At 49.5% G+C, this 22,522-nt stretch overlaps 1 protein-coding gene and 1 long non-coding RNA gene across 3 annotated transcripts in view; one reads left to right on the top strand and one right to left on the bottom strand.

The window, feature by feature from the left end:
- The window catches only part of ELAVL1 (ELAV like RNA binding protein 1), a 33,755-nt gene extending 22,769 nt beyond the window's left edge, over positions 1-10,986 (bottom strand). Inside the window, exons 1-2 of one of the 2 annotated variants that reach the window (XM_074350881.1) lie at positions 10,827-10,986; positions 127-316 (exon numbers count right to left, since the gene is read on the bottom strand). In XM_074350881.1, the coding sequence (XP_074206982.1) occupies positions 127-298 (172 nt within the window). In that variant the 5' untranslated portion in view covers positions 299-316; positions 10,827-10,986. Of the gene's footprint in view, positions 1-126; positions 317-10,486; positions 10,505-10,826 lie in introns of those variants that run through there. The other variant, XM_010966819.3, reaches the window with a different exon arrangement.
- Positions 10,987-11,082: 96 nt separating this feature from the next.
- LOC105078292 (uncharacterized) lies at positions 11,083-14,447 on the top strand. The gene is made up of 3 exons (XR_836149.3): positions 11,083-11,297; positions 11,934-12,071; positions 12,823-14,447. It is a non-coding gene; the product is annotated as an uncharacterized LOC105078292 (long non-coding RNA).
- Positions 14,448-22,522: the final 8,075 nt, after the last annotated feature.

The raw sequence follows: 22,522 nt of genomic DNA, 5'->3' as shown, positions 1-22,522 counted from the left end.
TTGAGATAAAAATGAAACTTCACAGCTGTCATTTCACTGAGGACACTGCAGAGCCACAAGCAAAGAAGACAGTGCTCAGCAGGAGGCCGCACGTACCCCCTTTATAAAAGGTGTCTGTTTCTTTACCTGCTACTTTATCCCGAATAAGTTTTGCAGATTCAACTTCACCAATACTGCTGAACAGACTTCGTAACTCATCCTGGGTCATGTTCTGAGGGAGGTAGTTGACAATCAAATTTGTTCTTCCGATATCATCCCTGCAGTCTTCGGCCATGTGGTCTTCATAACCATTAGACATTGTATTTTTTTTAAAAATCTGCAGGAGAAAAAAAAAATCAAGTAAATTCCAAATGCTCACATTGCAGAGTATTGAGGCAACACTTGTGACCACAACTGTACTGAGACATTTTTCTTTTCAACACTACGAGTTCAACTTATGTCCACACATAAACCTGCACTTGGATGTTTATAGCAGTTTTATTCATAATTGCCCCCAAACTGGAAGCAGCCAAGATACCCTTCAGCAGGCGAATGGAGAGACACACTCCTATCGTCTGGTACGCGCACGCTGCGGAGTGTTATTCAGTGCCAAAAAGAAATGAGCCAGAAAGCCACAAGGACATGCAGGAGTCTTAACTGCACACCGTCAAGGGAGAGAAGAGTCTGAAAGGCTACATACTACATGGTCTCTGAAGTCTGTGAAAACAAAAACAAAACAACTCCACGTTCAGCCACTTCCACTTACGAGGAGGGCCTCAAAGGAACGAACCCACATGCCCCCTGCAGCACAACTCAAGCCCCCAGAGAAAGCCTATGGACTGTCCCTCAAGACTGTTCCAAAGACCTCTGAGTGCTTCACTCGTCCCCATGGGCACTACTGACACAGCTGCATGTCGAGGAGCCTGCGCCGCGGGCCTGAGCGCCCAGCCCAGACCACCCAATGGTTCCTTGCACCCCTTTATTCCCAAGGCACAGCAGCTGAGCCAAGAAAGAAGTTAAGATTCTCTACCAGTAGAGGAACTTGGTCTTCAAAGCTTGCAGGCTTTGGAATACCTTTGGCCACTTGCAGAAATCTTTACCTTCAGTGACAAACATCAGAGCACAGAAATGACTTCAGAGTAGAGTTGGATCAAGACCGCTCTTCTGAAAGCACCTCTCGCTCTAGGTTTTGTTCACAAGCACTGCTCTGCGGCTGCCTAGTCCAAGATGTCCCATGCCCCCGCCTCTAGATAAGCAGGCACCCTGTAGGGCCAAAATGTCATCACTGAGAAAAAGGCCCCACTGCCCACCCAGCCTAAGGTCTCAAGGGGCAGCCCACCCCCTTCCTCTAGATTCCTACTGCCTGGCTCTGATTTTATGCTTGAAAACCCAGTGCTCAGTATCAAGAGCATTTAGCCCCCTTTAAAAATAGCCTTGCCAGCAGTTGTGTAAAAACCTGAGCACACCCCCTGCACAGGATCTCCCACCTGCCCCCGAGTCAACGCGGAGAGAGGAATTAGGTCTGGTTCCGTTTCCTGGAGGAGACTCCGGCTCTTTGCTCCTGTGCACGCCCTCACTTGCCAGACCAGACACAGCAGGCACAAGTAGCCCAACCTCTAACTATTTCTTTCTTTGAAAATGTTCTGTGCTCCCTGCTCTTTATAAAACAGTTCAGCATCAAAAGCCAAGTAAGAAAAGACTGGAAAGTGAGGCTTCACAAAGTGAAAAACTCCCAGATGGCACAAGGCGTCACAAACAGACAAGCAGCAAGACTAGGGGCAAACACGTGCTCCCTAACACATGACTGAGATCAGGGGTTCTCACCCTGGGTGATTCTGCCCCCAGGGGCCCTGGGCAGTGTCTGGAGACATTTTTGGTTATCGAGACTGGGGGTGGTGGAGTGCCACTGGCATCTTGTGGGCAGAGGCTAGGGATGCTGTTAAACACTCCACAAGGCACAGGACAGCCCCACTACCAAGAATCATCCAGCCCAAAGTGTCAATACTGCCAAGACTGAGAAAACTTGATTCAGGGCATCTACAAATTAACAGGGAAAAAGCAACATATCACTAACAGAGAAGTGGACAAAGGATCTGAGTAGCAACTAACAGATGCTGGCAATTCAAACAGCTAGTAAGCCATGAAAAGAAGCTCAAGTTCACGAAGAAAATGCAAAGTAAAAAGAGATGCTACCTTCTGTCAGTAAGATGGAACTCAGTCCAGTGGAATAGTTACACTGGATACAGCCCAGTGCCAGTAAGGATAAGGGGGGAAGAAACACCCTCACACACCACTGATGTGAGTGTGACATGGCAGGGCCTAGAGAAATGTTTAACGTGAATTTGACCCTCTGACTCAGAGCTGTAGGAAACTGTTCTACAGAAATAATCATGAGTGCAGGGAAATACATGAAAGGAACACACAACCCCATGGCTGGTAAAACTGAAACGCTGGACATAACCTAAAGATGGCTAAATAAATACCAATTTTCAGTAGAAAGCATGGCACTAACGGGTTTCATCATGAAAAGCTCCACAAATCTGCTAAACCGCTTGTGGCCATGAGACTTTAAGCTAGATTATTAGCTCAAAAACAAATGAACAAACAGAAACATCTGCTGAAGCCTGAACCAAAGTACAAAGGTTAACTGTGAAAAATTGAAATGCACACTGAAGTTTGCTCAAAATGTGATTCAAACATTTTTCTTCTTCCTTCCTCTTTTTTGCCCTTTATCCCTCTCTCTCTTCACCCTTGTTCTGAGTTAGGCATCTACTATTCTGCCTTCTCCCTCACCCTGCTTTCATGGATGATCAATGGGGCAGTAATGACCCCATTCTCATTATCCAGAGGAGGAGGGTCAGGGTGGGAGTGTCCGCTATGCCTGGTAAAAAGTTAGTTTTCTAAAAAAAACAGTGGTTGGCAAACCATTGCCTGCGGGCCAAACTGTTTGGCCTGTCACCTATTTTTATAAATAAAGTTTTATTGGCACACAGCTACTCTCATTTGTTTATGTATTGCCCATGGCTGCTTTTGCACTACAGTGACATAGTTGAGTAGTTGTGACTGAGACCATATGGTCCACAAAGCTGAAAATATTTACCATCTGGCTCTTTACAGAAAAACTGTGCCGACCTCTGTTCTAAAACGTAAAAATAGAAAAATTTCTAGGAGAAAATCTTTGTGATACTAGGTGAGGCAAAGATTTCTTAGATACCATATCAAAGGCACATCCATTTAAAAGAAACTGACAAACTGGGTATCATCACAATTTAAAACCTCTGCTCTTGAAAAAGACATTGCTAGGAAAATCACAATCCACAGACCAGAAAATATTTGCATTATCACACATCTGAAAAAGGACTTGTTTCCAGAACACATTTTTTTAAAAAACTCTCAAAACTTAACAATAAGGAAACAAACAACTCAGTTTTAAAAAAGGTAAAAGATGTGAACAGACCCTAAGCCAAGGAAGAGATATGGATGGCAAATAAACACATGAAAAGATGCTCAACATATCAGTTAACAGGGAAATGAAAATTAAAACCACATCAAAATATCCATTTAGACCCATTTAGGACATCTAAAACAAAAACAAAAGCAAGCAAACAATGACAAGAAAACAGACAATATCAACCTTTGATGATCAATAAAAAGGTACTATTATTCACACAACTTGTACAGATCTCAAATACTGAATGAAAGAAGCCAAACTCAAAGGATACAAACTACATGATTCCGTTCTGGAAAAGGCAAAACCACAGGGACAGCTCAGTGGTTGCCAGGAGCAGGGGAAGAGTTGACAGGACATGGGGAGCATGAGGAAACATTTTTGTTTCCTGGGTGGTAAAATTTTCTGGTATCTGGATCTTGATGGTGGTCACAAGACTCTATTCACTTGTCAAAACCCAAAGAACTCCACATCAAAAAGAGTGAATTAAAAGATCAATTTTAAAAGACTTAACAGGTGAAACTTCTGCGTTACAGCCTTGTTTCTTGGCTAGGCTGAGCAGTCCCCTGCAGGCCCCATTCTTGGTCAACCGGCAACAACAAAGAACCCAAACCCCAAGAGCACAGTTTCTCGGTGCTTCGGTGCTGTCCAGGTCTCTTCACCTGACATTTCCACATCTGCATATCGAATCCAGGGCCCAACCAGCCCCGTCCCCAAAAGCACCAACCACAACCGGGTCTTGTTCTCTGCCTGTCCATCACTGACTCCCAAGTCGTGGCCACCTCTGACCCTCTGTCTCTCAGGCCACCAGGCCCCGCCTCCTCTCACTCGGCATGTCTCTCCATGTGACAGCCTGTGGACTCCTCCAGGTCACCATGCTCAGCCCCATCAAGCCGGATCCTCCCCTCCAGCTCTCCCTGTCAGTGGGGTCACCACCTGCTGAGGCTCAGAGGTTACATGACTTTGCTCAGGGGCAGTCATCACACTGTTAATAAGTGGCAGGGCCAGCCCTCGAGCTGTCACTACAGAGCGGTTTCGCAAGGATGGAGCCTGATGGCCCCTGCTCGTCCCCTCATTACATCCCTCACTCGAGCTCCCCGAGGCATGCCACAGACCTCCGTATTTCTGTGCCTTGGATCCGGCTGCCCATTTGGCAGGCTCACCAGCCTCTCCATCACCTCCTCACTGATCTTTAAAGTGTGTCCCGGGACACAAGGTTGCTCTAGTTCTCAGTGCTCGCCACCACCGATGTGAACCTGTGTTACTGCACCAGTCACTCTAACTTGTAATTGTTAGCTTTTCACCCACGTCACCGGCCAAAGCCTGGAGGGCCAAGGCTACAGCACTATTGCTAAGGGTCCCCAGGCAAACCTAGGGAACCTGGCAAACTGTAGGTGCATCACACAGGTACACTGAGAAGGGGACAGACACTGGATCTCAGGCTCACCTGGGAATCGTGTGTACTTGGTGCATTCTTTTACGTTAAAGACGGGCTGTTACAAATTGTACTGAGAGTCTATTAACTTTTTTAGGATCATCCCATCCCATCTCAACCCACAGGATCAGAGTCAACTGCAGGGAGCAAAAAGGGAAACTTAGTTTAGGAAAGCAATTCCTGCTGATTTGGAAATGTTTCTGGTAAGGGATGTATCATGAAGAAGTCCTGTTTGGATGATCTCTGAGGGTTTTCAGCCCCATCGCACTATTTTAAACAATCCTGGTTGTCTGTATGACTTCAGTGATGCTGTTCACATCAGGAGCGTACCTGCTACGTATATAGGCAACAGATATATCCATATATATAAATGACATAAAAACATATGTAGGTGATACATACGTAAAGCAGCAAGACTGCTTTCCATCAGGCACCCATGAGAATCTGTCTCATTTTATAGCCACAGAGCAGGCTTTCTAAACTACTTGGGCCAGAACAAAACTAGAATAGTCAAACATCCTTAGGCTCAGCCCTGACACTTCACACACCATAAGACGAGGCTTGGACTCAATTATTTCTAAGGTCCTTTCTAGACACAAAGTCCTGAGCTCTTTAAGGTAAAAAAAAAAAATCTCAGGAACGTAAGGTCACCTAGGAAACACTCTCGTGCCAGAAAAAAAAAACTAAAGGCACCACCTGACCCAATTAGAACTGCCACGCAAGGGGAAGGCTCACTCAGATCGACTTGATCTACGTTTCCTTACTCATTCTTCCCACAGGCCACAGCAGGCGTTGGGGGGAGCTGCCCGGATTTGGCAGCTCTGTCTAAGTCACAGCAATTCCATACCCGCCAGGCCAAGGAGCCCAGGGGAGAAGCAGAGCACGTGCAGATCAGTGCATCCCAGGGTCTGGCCCAGTCAAAGTGCTCCACAGGCCCCAAGGAGGCCTGATCAGATCCACGGCCCTGCTAAGGCTTCTTTCTGGTTTGTCAAGACCCCTCCAGGACTCTCACACAGAGCAGCAGAGCAACAGGGCATGGCAGGGGCTTTGACAGATCTGAGATCCACTGTTAACCCTACTGCTCATCAGCCAAGCAACAGTGGGTGCATCACTTCAGCTTCCTTGTCTGCAAACTGGGGTGGTATCACCTGCTTCACCAGCCCCCAGCAGTTCCTGACACTTGGTAAGCTATCCCTTCATCGCTCACCTCCAGGTCCATTAAGGAACACTTTCAACCCTTTCCCCTTGGGGCCCTGGAAATGACCCACACCTCTGATGCCATTTCTAATGGACCCCAGTTCCATGGAAGCCAGTGTGGTTTCACCAGCCAGGGCTCATGCTCACAGCACCCCATGGAATGTGGAAGATCTCGCTGGTAGTCAGCGCTCACTCACCAATCACAAAGAGAACCTTGAACGAATCAGCAGGCCTCCTAATCTCTTAACCAGAGACATGAACCTTATTCCAGTCCTGCCCTCTTACTCTTACTTTACTGACAAAATCCAGGTGAGAGTCTGTCTCCCTGAGCTGCCAGTCTCCAACTGCAAGCACCCTCATCTCCCCTCCTGCCCTAGACCCCTCTTCACACCTCCTCCTCCCCCTGAATCACTGCATTTGGTGGCGCACACACTTTTCCCCCAGGCCAGCTCTCTCCATCCCCCAAAGCAGAGTGAGCACCAAGTTCTGCCAGTTTTACATCTGAGACACCTCGCTTCCCCCACCTCTCTGCCATCGTCCTCATTCAGGTCCCTGTCACCTTCTGCCTAGAATGACTCCTAACTGCTCACCTCACATGGTTATTTCAAACTGAGCGTCTCTAAGCCCAATTTGGTCTTCTCCCTCCAAATCACTCCTATTCCTTCTGTCTCCCCATTTCTGTTCATAGTGTCTTCAGTCTAGCCATTGGGCTGTTATGGACTATTCCTTCTGTAAATCTTTCCTCTGACATGAATGCCTCTTTGATGGATGGCTGGATCCAGTCACTTCTGAGCTCCTTGCTAACCCTTCCCTCCCCCAGCACACACGGAGTACACCCGGTGCCAGGCACGAGCAAGGCAGTGGGCATGTAGATAAAGAAGCAGTCCTAGTCCCAAGACTCAAGTTCAGGCCATCCCGGGCCATCTCAGGGCTGCAAAAGCCTCTTGACTGCTCTGCCCACCCCTATTTCTCACTCAGAAAAGCAAGCTTCCCAGCTCACCTCTCAACTGTGTCCAGAAAGCCTCTACCACCTGACCCTGGCAGGCTTTTCTAGATTTATCTCCAAGTTCACCTTCTTGACCCTCTGCCTGCCCAAACCGGTCCCCTCAGGCTTCCAGACCTCACTGTGCCTGCCTCCTCTCTTACTCACTCAGGCTGCTGGCTGCACACGGAAACTGCTGTCCATGCCTCCCTGATTACAACAACCAGTTTGGACACCAGTTCTTTCATCAAAAACAAAACCCAAACAATGGACAATCATTTCTCTTAATACTCTCAAGGCTGTCACTCCCCACTGCTTCATCCTTTTATTACTTAATCTCACCCATCTGTGTGTTTTCTCCCCAGTTCAGGTTGTGAACTCCTCCGGGAGGCAGTTTCTTTCACTTACCCCTGTTTCCCGCAACAAGGAACAAGTGGTCACGTTTCATGTGTCCAATCTTTAAGTGACTGCTGATTGGCCAGGGCACTGAGGCTCTGGGTTGAGTGAAAATGGACAGTGATCAGATAAGCGAGTCCTGCCAACACATACTGACAGACACTGACTTCTGGCACCCACCCACTTCCTGTCTGTATATCCATGACATGCATTCTACTCAAGTGATGTGCTTTTTTTGGGTCTACATTCACATTCTAAATGGATCCTTCTCCTGCCTTCTCTTTCTTAGTGACCATTATTCACCTACCAGGCTCAGGCAGGGACCCAGAAGCATCCACCGCTGTTCTCTCTTGCTTACATCCCACAGCTAAATACCCAGAGTCCTATGTCCTCTACCCCCTAACCACGTCTCAAATCCATCCCCTCTCTTTCCTGACCACTACAGCCTGGGTTATAGTCGCGACTTTTCTTATTTGCAGGAAAATAATCACCTCCAAAATGGTCTGCTGGCATTTAGCAATACTGCCTCCAGCTCTTCCTCCTCTGTGCAGACCTGATTCCTTCACCCTGTGAACTGAAACTGCCCAAAAGCCACTCTTGGCCTGGCCTCTAGGACAACATCCAAGCCCTCTGCACACCAGCTACATGAGTCCTCTCGCCACCACTCATGTCACCTTTCTTACCTCTGAAATACCAGACCCCACATGGTTCCCTGAACCACAGTGTAACCACCTCCATGCCTTTGCTGTGCTGTTCCTGCATCCAACAAAGCCCTTCCCCACGGTCTTGGTCTGGCTAACTCCTCCCCACCCCTCACATTCACTTCCTCCAGGAAACATCCTGTGATCTCCTCTGCCCACCAAGGCTAGGTTAATAGCTTCCTTTTCTGTACTTCCACACCAGCCAGTGCATATAACCATCACCAGACTCAACAGAGTAGGCTAAAAGGATCTATGCCCACACTACAATCGCCAGCGCCTCCCCAGTCTAGCACAGGGCCTGGGACACAGCAGCGGGGCAGAGAGAGTTGGCTAAAGGAGGGAAGCAAGACTAACTTCCCTTTGGTAGGCTGGTTTCCTCTGGTCTTCCCCCGACCTAGTCTCAGGTCAGCCTCGCCGCTTCACTACTGCCATCTACTGGTGAAAAGAGGTAACTGCACTTCTCTGGCCATTCAGCATTAATTTGATTCAACTGAATGAGATGGGGACACAACGACGGAACAGCTGATTCCAGTGTGGGTAGACAGAATAAGAGTGGCAGCTAGGGGAGGCTTCAAATGGTGAGTGAGCTCTGACCTGGGCCACAGAGCATGAGGAAGAGATCTCTAGGTGGAGGAGAACAGCCCTCAGGCAGTGGAGGCAACGGTCAGAGAGGGTTGGCATTTAGGGCCTATGAGCAGGTGAAATGAGAAACGAAGCGAGGGTCCGAACGTGCAAGACTTGGGATCCCAAACTTTAGCTTTTAAGCGACCTAAAGAGGTTTAAAAAATTAATTTTTTTGCATCCAAAGATACTTAACTGAGAGTAATATAATCAGATCTGCATTTAAAAAGACAACTCTCGCTGGAGTGTGGAAAGATGATAGAGGTGGGAAGTGGGAGGGAGTGAGGCAAAAGCAAGGCATTAGGAAGATGGTATTTTCCTAACTCTTCTCTCATTTTTCCACTTGCTGCCCCATCACCTCAGACTCAACACATCCAAACTGAAATTCTGCCTCTTCCAAACCAATGCTTCGACATAAACATGACTTATTTCCACATTTTGAGATGTTCATATATCTTGGTTTCTTCATGGATCTTGAAGTTGCAAAATTTTCTAACAGATTCCAGCACAGCGCTCTGGACACAGAAGATGCTCAATGGTAACTGAAAGGAATGTCCCTGGACCCTGTGATTAGAAGAGCGGTAAAACCTGGTGGTTAAGAGTAAGGACGTTGGGTCAGAAGGCTTGAGTTCAAATCCTGCTTGCCATCAGCCACTTCTCTGTGTAAGACTGGTCACATTAAATGATCTATTGAAGTCTCGGTTTCACCCCTAAAACTGAAATTATGACAGCACCTATCTCAGGGGCTGGAGATAAATGTCTGTGAGTGTAGAGCACGTAGTAAATCCTCACTAAATAGTGTCAACTATTTATAACTTATATCCAGTGACTACCAGGCACAGAACATGTGCGATACTAAGAGTTTCCCACACCCTTCAGTCTGCACAGCAATATTCTCATCCATCCCATTTTACAGATAAGAGAACTGAGGCTCCTACTGTTGAGTTTGTTCAACCTCCTGGGAGCACTGGATTCAAAAGCATCGGAGATGGGGCCCAGGGAACTTTTAGCGAAAGATCATTTAGTCTACTGGTGGTTCTCACACACGTGTGTGAGATACTTCTAGCAATGATTGAAGATGTTTTTCATCTTTACAACTGGGGAGCAAGGATGCTGCTGGCATCTGGTGAGAAGAGGCCAGGGATACTGCTCAACATCTTCCAATAGAAAGGACAGCCCCGCCCCTCCCCAAGCCAAGAATGATCAGACCGAAAATGTCAGTAGTGCCAAGGTTGAGAAACCCTTCTCTAGTGAATTCATCTCCCCATCATCCCACTTCTAGAGCAAGAGCTATCCGGATCCCACATGAATACTTTCCGCCAGGGGGGCTCTGGTCCTCCAAGGGAAGCGCCTGCAGAAGTTCTTCCCCACCAGTCCTGCACACAGTAGGTATTAGAGCCCATTTTAATAAGCAGAGCAGCAGAGGACACCGGAAAAGGAAGGGAGAGCATCCATCCCCCATTGTTCAATTGCGTGCAGTTTGTGTTTTCAACACATACACATTTTACAAATCCAAAAGTCCCACGCCACAAAAAAACAGCTTTGTTAGAGATGGCGTTCAAAAATATTTTTTTTCTAGGGCTTTCATACATACTGAAGGGTTTGCACACTTCTAAAAGGACCTCAGATCGGCCGCGGTCCTCTGACAAGGACCACAAAAGAATCTGTAGGATTTCCCGGGGAAGCGAGCCCGTGGGCCGTGACCTCTGCGCGCTGAAGGCACTCACCCCACTCCCTCGCCTCTGGCTTTGCTCTCCCGCCCCCGGCTACCCGGCCTGCAAGACTACCCGGGCCCGGCCGTGGATCCTGGCCGCCAGGCGCGTGCCCACGCTGTGTCCCCTTCGCCTGGCCCTCGCGGCGGCCGAAGAATCCGGCCCGGGGCCTGTCGCCGGCGCCCACACCGGCCGGCCCCCGCCCGCTTGCCGAGGCCCGCGCGCGTCCCCTTCCCGGCCCGGCGCGGCCTGGGCCTCGGCCGGTGCAGGCCCGCGAGCGCCCGCGGCCCGGCCAGGAGAGCTTAGGCCTGCCGCGGCCTACCCCGTCGGACGCCGCCGAAGGCCCCCGCCTCACCTGGACGCGGGCGGGCGGGCCCGGGGCTGCTCCGGGGCGGGCGGGCGGCGGCGGCGCGGCGCTAACGGCTCCGCACGGCCTCGGTAGCGGTGGCGGCAGCGGCGGCGACGGCGACGGCGGCGGCGGCTCCTCCTCAGCGCGCACGACCCGCTCCGGCCCGCGGCCCGGACACGCCCCCCCAGCGCACGCGCCCATTGGTCGGCGTCCGCCACGGCGCGCTACTCATTGGCCGGCGTTGCTGTCGCGGCGCCCGGGGCCGCGCGGGGGAGGCGGGACTTCCGGCTGGCGCCGCCTGCGAAGAGCTCGGCTGCAGGCTGAGACGCGGGTGGCCGGCGATGGCCGCGGAGGCGGCCGACTGGGGCCAGGCTTACGAAGGCAGACGGAAGGCGGTGGCCGAAGAGCCGCGCTCTTGCCGTGCGCATGCTGTGTGTCTCGCGCCCGCCTGTCCCGCCGCCATCACCACCCTGCAAGGTAGGAACGGTCAGCGCGCCAGAGCTGTGGGGACAGGACCCGGGTTCGAATCCCGGCCCCGACGTTTCCGCACTACGTGCCGTTGGGCAGAGGCTGACGTCACCTCGCGGGGCCTCAGTTTCCTTATCTGGTGTAGTGAGGAGGGGGGACGGGACGTGGTCAATGTTCCATCATTGTTGACTGTTAGTGCAAGCGGGTTCCCAGAGGCACAGCCCAACATCCATTCATTAAAATTTAATTAAGCTCCTACTGTGTGTCAGTCACTGTAAGGGCAGTGAATAGGCGAAAACACCTGCCTGTTTGGCTGACATTCTAGACTGCCTCTGTCCAATACAAATATAAGCATGTTTAAAATTTTACTGACAGCTGGTATTCTAGACCAACACTGTCCGTCAGAAATAGAAGCGAACCACAAATGTTAGTCACAGGCATAATTTAAAATTTCTAGTAGCCATGTTTTAAAAAAAAGTAAAAAGGAACAGGTGATGTTAATTTTTATGTTTTTTGAAACCCAGTTTGTGTCCAAAATGTTTTTTCAGCATGTAACCCATATAAAAATTATGGGATGTTTTTACATTTTCCTTTTTTCTTTACTTTACATGCCTGTGAAATCTGGTATGTGTTTTATGCTTACAGCAGGTCTGAAGTTGGACTGGCTGCATTCCAAGGGCTCAGCAGTCAGAGTTTCTGTGGCTACTGGATTGGGCTGTGTAGTGCTGGACGGCGAGGTAGAAAAGAAATCGAGCAGATTCTACCCCAAATGCTGAAAAAATGGTAAGATGAAAGTAGATTGGACATAGGGCACAGGTGAGGAAGGTAGGGGTTTCAGTTTGAAAGGGGGCTGTCAGGAAGGTTGAGAAGGTAGGATTTGCAGAAGGAGTTAAGATCACTGAACAAATAATCATGTCATTTATTGTTTTGTGCAGTGTTTGTCCAATAGAACTTTCTGTGGCATGTTTTTAATAAGCACTGTCTGATTTATTAGCCACTAGCTCCTTGTGGCTTTGGAGCACTTGACATATCGCTTGTGCCACTGAAGAACTGAGTTTTTAATGTACTTAAATTAATGTTTCCTTAATGTAAATTTGGTCACCTAGAACTTGTGGCTCCCATAGTGGGCAGCACAGATTTAGTAGAATGGTGAGAAGTCCTGCGCTCTGAATGGAGCTTGTACTGTGTGCTCAATGCTGTCTGTGGATTCTGTGGAGTCCTCACAGACTGTAAGACGGGAGCTCTAATCATTGTCACCATGATGAATAATGACGTCTTTGATTCATTCATCTATGCTTTGTGCTTGTTATCATTAATATACTTTATTCTTTTTTAGAAGAGTTTTAGACTTACAGAAATATTGCACAGAAAATACAGTTACTATTTTCTCTACACGCAGTTTTCCATCTTTATAACACCTTTCATTAGTACGATATATTTGTTTGGTCATTTGTATGATACAGTATCACTACATCACTGTCAACCACAGTTTATTTAACTTCCTTTTTTACCTAATGTCTTTTTTCTCTTCCAGAATCCCATCCAGGATACCACGTTTCATTCGTTGTTTCCCTTCTCTCTCTCTCTTTACCTCTCTCCCTCTCTCTAAAGAGAGACAATTGACATATACCGTTGTATTAGTTTTACAACATAATGATTTGATATATGTATATGTTGCAAAATGATCACCACAGTAAGTTTGGTTAATAATTAACATCCATCACGGCACATAGTTGCATTTTTTTTCCTTGTGATGAGAACTTTTAAGATCTATTCTCTTAGTTGTCCTGTCTCTTTAAGCTCCTCTTGGCTGTGGCAGGTTCTCAGACTTTCCTTGTTTTTGATGATCTTGATGGTTTTGAGAATGGCTGGACAGATGTTTGATAGCATGTCCCTCTGTTGAAATTTGTCTGGTATTTTTCTCATGATAGTACCGGGATGATGGGTTTGAGGGAGGAGGACCGAAGAGGGAAAGTACCATTCTCACCACGCATATCAAGGGTACGTACTATCAGCTTTATCTGTGCCTGTTGATATTGGCCTTCATCACCTGGCTGAGTTATTATTTGTCAGGTTTCTCTACTATAATTTACTTTCCTCCCGCTTACCTTTGGAAGGAAGTCACTATGTGCAGCCCACATCTAGAGTGGAGACATATGTTCCCCTCCATATGGGTGGATAGCTACGTAAACTATTTGGAATTCTTCTGCATGAAAGACTTGAGTCTTCTCCCTCCATTTATTAGTTTATCTAATCATTTGATTATATCAATATGGCCTCCTGGATATTTATACTCTGGGTTATAACTCAATACTGCTTTATTTATTCTGTGCTTAAATTGCTCCATCTTTGGCCACTGGAAGCCCTTTCAGTTGGTTCCTTTGGCCGTTGACACGTTGTATTACACAACGTGTATGACAGATGTTTTGGTTTGGGTTTTTTGTTTATTTGTTTCCTTTGGAGCACTTCCTTATTTTCTGTTACTACAAGATGCTCCAGGCTCAATTTGTGTATTTCCTGCCCTAGTCCTAGCATCAGCCATTTCTCCAAGCCTGGTTCTTTTTAGTAGAGAACAGTGTTAGAAACCAAGATCTGGGCACTCAGAGTGCTCGTTGCTACTGGGGTGTTGCTTCTTTTAGGTTATCAATACTTTGTAACCGCCCATAATGCAGCTGGTATAGATGCTCAGCCCTGGGGATACACCAGTGACCAGATGTGGCAAGTGCCCTCGTGGAACTCACAGTCATCTTGGGAGAATAGGCTTAAGAGGGCAGCTCCAACACTGAATAGCTGTGCAACCTTGGGCAGATTGTTTAATCTCTCTGAACTTCAGTCTCCCCTTCCATGAAATGGGGGTGAGCGTAATACTTCATGAGGGCACTGTGAAAACTAAATGAAATCACCCACTTTTTTTTTTCTTTTCCATTATGGTTTATTACAGGATATTGACTATAGTTCCCTGTGCTATATAGTAGGACCTTGTTGTTTATCTATTTTATATATAGTGGTGTATATCTGCTAATCTCAAACTCCTGATTTATCCCCCTACCCTTGGTTTCCCCTTTGGTAACCATACATTTGTTTTCTTTGTCTATGAGTTTGTTTCTGTTAAATAAATAAATTCACTTGTGTCATAGTTTAGATTCCACATATAAGTGATATCATATGATATTTGTCTTTCTTTCTGACTTACTTCACTTAGTATGATAATCTCTAGGTCCAACCATGTTGCTGCAAATGGCATTTCCTTCTTTTTATGGCTGTGTAGTATTCCATTATGTATATATACCATATCTTCTTTATCCAGTCATTTGTTGATGGACATTTAGGTTGCTTCTATGTCTTGGCAATTGTAAGTAGTGCTGCTATGAACATTGGGGTCTGTGTATCTTTTAGAATTAGAGTTTTATCTGGATATATGCCCAGGAGTGGGATTGCTGGATCATATGGTAAGTATTTTTAGTTTTTTTAAGGAACCTCCATACTATTTTCCATAGTGGCTGGACCAAACTACATTTCCACCAACAGTGTGGGAGGGTTCCCTTTTCTTCACACCCTCTCCAGCATTTTTTGTTTGTGGGCTTAAAATGATGGCCATTCTGACTGGTGAAATCACTCACTTTTCAAATCTCTGAAACAGAGCCTGGCATAAAGCACTTATTAAGTCTTATTCTTATTAATAATAAGAAGAAATTACACAAATAATTATACTCTGCAGAGGTTCGGAGTGCCAGCAAAGTGTGTAACAGGAGGACCTGACTTCTGTTGGGGGCAGCCAGGGAAGACTTGCCAAGTCAGTAGTGTTGCAGCTGAGACAGGAAGGGCAAGTCACCAGGCAAAGGGGAGCAGAATGTTTCAGGTAGCAAGAACAGCACATGCAAAGGCCCTGAGGCAGGCAGGAGCCTGGCACACTTAGGAACTGAGAAAAGGCTGGTGGCTCATAGGATTGAAAGGGGTAGGATACATAAGGTCTGGCTGGTCATGGTGAGTTGAGATACCCTGTCCTAAGAGCAAGTGAGGTGACTTGTCCAAGTGCACATGTCTAGTAAGGAAAGAGCCCGGAGTTGAATCCAAGTTTACTTAGTCCCAGAGAACTTTTATTTCCCTGGTCTGAATTTGAGATAGGAGTTCTTATTTTTTGCTTTTTGTTTTTTCAGTAAGAAGCATAGTTTTGGTTCTTAAGGCTCAGAATCAGAGTACACTTCAGCCACCAGAGTCCCAGGTGGTTCTTGTCACCCCTCTAAGCACACAGGAGGATCTGTGCGATCAGGAGACACAAAGGCAACTCAGCTTGGGTTCCTGCTCTTGAAGACATCACTGCCCCGAGACAGAGGAGGACGCATGCACCCAGCCAATGTGACTAGGGCTAGGTACAGAACACTGCCTCCCATGAGGGCCATGGCTGAGCAGGAGGACAGTAAGAGGAAGGGGCTGCCAGCCAGAGGGACTGGCCGGAGCACAGGCATAGCTTTCTCCCAGAGGATGGTTCAGGGAGCAGGGAGCAGTAGACACACTCGATGCAGCTTGTGAGGGAAGTGGACAGTGAGGTGGGATTGGAGAGATGTCTGTGTCCGGCTGTAAAGGACCCCAGAGAGTCAGGCAGAGAACTTGAGATTTTACACATCAGGCCAGGAGTTAGCAGACTACAGCCTGCTTCCACTCACACCTTTTCTTGTATAGCCTGTGAGCTGCCAATGATTTTTCCATTTTTTAAATGGTGGGGAAAAAACCGAGAGAAGTAGAGCATTTTGTGACATGAGAAAATTCCATGAAACGCAGTCTCAGCGTCCATCAAGCCTGATAGTAACACGCCCACAGCTGTCATCTGCGTGTTGCCCGTGGCTATATTCAGGCCACCACGGCAGAGGCAGACTTGCTCCAGCAGGACCCGCTTCGGGGCTGCACAGATGAGGCAACCACACAGGGCCCTGCACTTCCTGCTGCAGCTGTTTTGAAATGCTTCACCTACAAATGGAGGAGCTGCATATTTTTATCTTGCACCAGGCTCCAAAAATCATCTAGCCGAGAGGTCGTATGGCCCACAAAGCCTAAAATACTCACTATCGAACCCTTTTCAGAAAAAAGTAGGCTAATCTTGCTGTGGTGAGCAGAATAACAGGCCCCTCAAAGAGGTCCACGTGCTAATCTCCAGGACCCTGTGAAGAGTTCTCTGATCTGGCAGAAGGGACTTTGCAGATGAGATACAGATCTGAAGATGGGAGGTGGTACTGGATTATCTGCATGAGACCAATGTAATCACAGAGGCTCTTATCAGAGGGAGGCTGGTGGATCAGAGGAGCTGTGACAGTAATAAGCAGAGAACAGTGATGCTGTTGACATCTTTGGAGGTGGAGGAAGGGGCCAGGAGCCATGGAATGTATGCCTCTTGAAGCCGGAAAAGCCCAAGAAACAGATCCTCTCCTGGCACCTCCAGATTGTAGCCCAGCTGGTACCTGCATTTTAGCCTGGTAAGACTAACCTTGGACTTCTGACCTCCAGGACCATTAGATAATAAATGTGTGTCGTTTGAAGCCACCGGGGTTGTAGTAATTTATTACAGCATCCGCGGGGCACTGATACACTTGCCATGGGCAGTGAGCACCTAAAAGAATTTGCCTTTCAGCCAAAGAGAGTTTTAAATGAGACAGTCACATGATTCTTTGCTGATTGATTGAAAGGGAACCAGAAGCAAGGGTGGTGTACACACTTCAAAGGAGGGAGATGTCACCACAAGAGGCTGTCACGACATCTGGCTGGAGAGATGTCAAAGCAGGCATGGGGTGGGGTATAGAGAGAAGGAGGACTCCAGATGTTCCAGAGGTGGGACCACTGAGACTTGGCAGCAGGCAGGCGTGGACAAGGTGGTAGCCCGAGTCATCAGACCCAGTGATGTGGGGGAAAGCCGTGACATCTGAACCATTTCCAGGGCTCCGAACATGGGTGGGGGTTATTTGGGGGACACAAGAAATAGGTTTAAACGTCAGGGGAGCCATTCATGGGTCACCTCTGTCTGGGAAACATCGAAGCGGAGCACCCATCCTGAGAACCAGAAGTCTGAACAAGCCCAAAGAGCCTTCAAGCACCCAAGCCCTTTGGGACCCCGACTTCAACCTGATTCCGTCTCAAGTGCTGAGTAGGCCAGTTCTACAGAAAACTGGGAAGCTTTATTTCATTTTCCCCAGGCAGTTGAGTTTCCTCTCAGGTCGGCAGCACTTTGGAGGTCACATCCCCGATTACTTCAGAGTTGGAGGAACAGGAAGCCATGGGCCCTGGCTCCTTCCAGGCGTGGGTTCCCGAGGCTCTGTGTGTGCATTTCTGACCCAGAGAGCCTGGCCCTGGAGCGGGCCTAGAAGCGTGGGGCTTTTGTCCAGGGGCTGCTGTGCCCATCAGCTCCCCCGGCCTTGGTTTGCTTCTTTGTAAAATACAGGTGGCGTGGCCACCTCGGGAACACGTGGAGGGCAGGCCCCTAGGAGAGCAGCTGACGCCCAGGACGGTCGTGGCACAGACCCATAAAGAAAATTGTATTTAATACCCTGGAGAGCAGGAAGGGCTCGCCTTCCCGTCTCAGGGTCACGGGTCCCCGAGTGCCATGGCGTGGGTCACTGACCTGAGTGAGCTCAGTGAGTTTCGCTTTCCAGACGACCTTCCTGGATCTGACCCGTGACCCTTCCACTCAGTGTCCTTCTGGCCAGAACAGCAGTGGCGTTTTATCTCCCGTCGTGTCAAAGGTTAGAATTGTGCTGTTGGTGATCACTTTCACTTCCACTGTCATCCACCTCGTTCTCAACAGTGACTCAGGAGCAGCCACTGTTACTTTTTTTTCTTTTTTAAAGATTTCTGGCGGTTTTTTGATCCAACGGTTCTTTTTCATGCCCTACGGGTTCTTCTTAATGTCTTGTGCTTTTTTTGTTTTTAATGGAGATACTGGGGATTGAACCCAGGACCTCATGCATGCTAAGCACGTACTCTACCACTGAGCTATACCCTCCCCTCTTTGTTCTTGCTTTGTCTCTAAATGCCTTGTGTGTATTTGTCAGGCTTGTTGCAATGCTTCTTAAAAAAATTAAGCAAAAATTCAGTGGTTTCTAGTATATTCACAAAGTTGTGCAAACCTCACTACTGTCTCATTCCAGCACATTTTCATACCTCCAGAAAGGAACTCCATGCCTGTTAGCAGTCTGTGCCCAGCCCCTGGCAACCACCAGTCTACTTTCTGGCTCCATGGATTTGCCTGTTCTGAACTCTTCCCCTAAATGCAACCATACGATACATGGCTTTTTGTGTCTGGTTTCTTTCACTGAGCATCATGTCTTCAAAGTTCATCAGTGTTGTGTGATTTAATACCTTATTCCTTTTTAGGACTGAATAATATTCCACTGTATGGATGGATCACATTTTGTTTATCTATTCATCCATCAGTGGACATTTGGGCAGTTTCCTCCTTTTGACTTTTGTGAGTCACGCTGCCGTGAACATTCATGGACAAGTTTTTGTATGAACATATGTTTTCATTCCTCTTGGGTAAATAACCTAGGATTGGCATGGTTGGGTCCCACAGTAACTTTCTGAGGAAACACCATACTGTTTTCCCCAGTCTTTTGTTTATAAATGAGATGGAGGCTTATCAGTGGTTGGCAGGTGCTCAGTCTGCTATGACATGACCATTCTCCAGCCCTGCTCCTTGTCCAGCATCCTACGGGAAGCAGGCCAAGGGCCCACGAGTTTGCCAGGGTCCGCCTGCAGGGTGCCTCCCACCTGCCCCGATGGACCGGGACGAGTGCGCCACGGATGGTGTTCCCGTGACCGGCCTCTGCCCAACCCTGGCAACTCCCACATTCCATGTAGCACAGACCCCCAAACCACCCAGCTTCCCAGACAAAAGTTCCAAGAGCACGGCCAGCAGCATTTCTTGGAGTGCTCCACGCGCATTAACCTCTGATCATGCACGGTTAGGAGCACGTTGCGCCTGAGGAACAAGCCAGGTGTGGTATCAGCTATTAAAAGCTCACACAAATTGATAAGAACCAAAGGGGCAAAGATCAGAAACAGACAATTCCCAGGGGAGAAAGAGCCAACAAACCTCAAAGCGGCCCTTGGGTGCGAGCTGGTCGGGGAGATCATCCCAGTGCCACCAGGCCCCCCGCCGCTGGCTCTCCTTGCGGTGGCAGCCATGTTAATTGGGAGGCCCTTTTGGAAGATTCTTACTTGGCATCTTAAAGAGTTCATACCCTGACTCTGTGATTAAATCACTGAGAAGTATCTTCAACCCCCAGTGGAAGGGCTATTTACAGGGGGTTATTTCTTAACGATCATTAATGAGTGAAAGGTTGGCAATGATCTAAACACCCAGCAGTGAGGCTGGCTTGGTGAACTGCACATCCACTAGAAATGACGGGTAGGAGGCCGGTGACCGTGTGGAGTAGAAGGCACCTCCGGGCCCTGGGCCGAACACTGTGCAGACACAGTTAATCCTCACATAAGCTTGTGAGTTGGGTCTGACTAGCTGCATTTTACAGGATCAAGTGGACCCAAGGTCACTCCTAGAAGAGAGTGGAAAGGGGCCAGGGACTGATGGACCTCGGCACACACAGGCACAACCTTGATGCCAAACTGCTCATGATGGAAAAGAGAGCAGAGCACAGCCCTCCGCCCATGGCCAGAAAGGTTGGGGCAGAGGAGAGAAAGGGAAATGGAGTGGACCAGCCCCGAGGGAGGCCCAGCCCCAGGGGCCATGGGCAGGGGGAAGGGCTGAGCAGGCCACAGATAAGGGGTGTGTAGGGGCTGGGGAGAGAGGAGGGCCCTGGGAGATGGCTTGCATGGACCACTCTGGGGAAGGAGGACCAGGCGGGGTTGGGGGTCCTGGGTTTGTGGTGGCATCTATGGTGTTATTTCCACTCCCCCTATCCAAGCAGAGCCCAGCGGCTTAAGATGCTTGAGGGTGGAGAGAAGCTGGCATCTCCAGTAGTGCAGTTAAAGTGCGGCTTCAGGTTCACACGCGAGAGGGAGGAAGCCGAGGCCATGGAGGAAGGGTGCAGCTTTATCTTTGCTCCTCCCCACATCCCTGGGCACCTGATGCAGTGCCGTCTTACTCAGGTGCCTCCTGGGCGTGTGAGTCCACTAGGGCTGTCATAACAGCACAGACCAGGGGTTTAAACAACAGAAATCCATTTCCTCACTGGTCTGGAGGCAAGGAGTCCAAGGTCAAGGCTGGTTTCATTCTGAGGCCTCGCTCCTTGGCTTGCAGATGGCCATCTTCTCCCCATGTCCTCACACGGTCTTTCCTCTGCACATGTCTGTGTCCAAATTTCCCCGTTTGATAAGGACACCTGTCGTATTGGATTAGGGTCCACCCTAATGACGTCATTCAACTCATTCACCTCTTGAAAGGCCCTAAATCCAAAGACAGTCAGGTTCTGAGGTCCGGGGGGGTTAAGGCTTCAACATAGGAATTTGGGGTAGGGGGACACGATTCAGCTCACAGGATTGTGCCAGCCCACTGAGTGTGGACAGGGGAGCTCACATGGCCTTTGTCACACACAGGCACTGCCCAGTCTTCCACAGGTCACGAGGACTCTGGAGTCTGAGTACCCCCATTCTCTGACAGATGAAGTGGACCTGGAGCTCCAGTTGGAGGACGGGGACCTGTACATTGGGGGCTCAAGACTCAGCAGGGGACCACATGGAAGAGCGCAGAGGCTGGCCAGAGCAACTACAGCCACAGCGCGGGCGGGAGCTGCTGGTGGGAGGGACGGGCCGTCTCCCTGGACCAGCTTCCCCCTCCAGGAGCAGGGGTTTTCCTGAGCTCACCCCCAGGGAAGTCCCACTGAGCACATGCTCACCTGCCCTCCTCTGAGCTGTTGCCCCGGGGCTTTCTCTACTCAGATCCCCACCGCTCTCTTGCCCCTTCCCCTAGAAACCCAGCTCTGCTCCCACCACGCCTCAGGAGATAGGGCACTGGCCCAGGGCCTGACTCTCAGTTGAGCTGCCAGCAACATGAGCCCTGCCCTCTCCAGGCGCTGTGGGCTCCTGGAGGGAACAGCTGGCCTTCCCCGGGGCCCAGCCCAAGGCCTGGCACCCAGTAGGCAATGAAGGTCCGCTGACCAAATGACCAAACAGCCACCCGCCCTGTCAAGGGCCAAGGGCAGTAAGACAGCAGCCTGGGTTCACCATGTCCTGGCAGAGCCCACCCCGTCCCTGTCGCCATCCCCATCCCTGCCCCCTGCCCCTATCAGGCCACCCAAGTTGGGCAAAACGGTCACCCATTTCTGCCCCAGCCCAAGGTGGACCTGCCAGACTCTAGGGGCCCATGGTTGAGGGCGTTGCTGACATGAGCATTGTGGGATGGTGGCAACAAGGAGCTGGAGGGGGCACCCCAGCCCCAACTCACAACCCCTCTGTCACAAGCCATGCCACCTGCTGTCTGGTGCCTCGTGGGTGAACTAGCTTGTTCCCTGTCCAGTGACCCGCACAGGCTGGACCAGTATCCTTAGCACACCATCTGCCTCACTCACCTCAGAGCTGCAGGGACCTGGAGGCCAGAGTGGGTCAGGCCTGGGGCAGGGGTGGGGGGCGGGGAGAAAGCGCCCCTCCCCTCAGATCTGTCCCCTCCCAGGACCCAGGCTGGGCCTCGCATTCTAGAGTCCCCAGCCTTCAACCCACACCAGTGCTTCCCTTCAGTCAGAGCAGGCCAAGGGTCAGGAGGAACTAGAAACAGATTTTTCCCCAGAAAGGTGGGGCGGAGGTAGACAGGCCAAAGGTCACTGAACAAAAATCCTCCATGGGGGGAGGGGGAGAAGCCCCTCTGGGCTGGAGGGACATGGCTAAGAAAGTGGCTGCAGCAGGTGCCCTGCAAGCAGGGCTGCTCACTGACCTCTGGGCCGGAGGATTCTTCCTGGCGGGGGCAGAACTGTGCCTCACAGGATGTTTAGCAGCATCTCTGGCCACCACCTCCCCCTGCTTCCAGCCTCTATGACAACATCTCTCCAGACTTGGCCAGGTGTCCCCCAGGGGAAAAATTGGCCAGGTGAGCACCCCCGCTTAGGAAGGAAGCCTGGAAAGAGTGCTCCCTTGACCGGGCTCCTGTGCTGATGTTAAGGGCCTTCAGCTCACATCCGGGTCAGGTATTCTGGGAGCCTGCTGTTTTATGTGCCCTGTTTCCCTCTGCCAGGAATTCTCTGTCCCCCCATTCCCCTCCCAACCCGTCGTCTCCCAGAACTGAGTCTACATATCACTTC

The sequence above is a fragment of the Camelus bactrianus genome, chromosome 22 (assembly GCF_048773025.1).
Source record: "Camelus bactrianus isolate YW-2024 breed Bactrian camel chromosome 22, ASM4877302v1, whole genome shotgun sequence".
Lineage (NCBI taxonomy): Eukaryota > Metazoa > Chordata > Mammalia > Artiodactyla > Camelidae > Camelus > Camelus bactrianus.
Note: the sequence above shows the minus strand (reverse complement) of the source record. Positions and strands in the feature narration are given on the sequence as shown.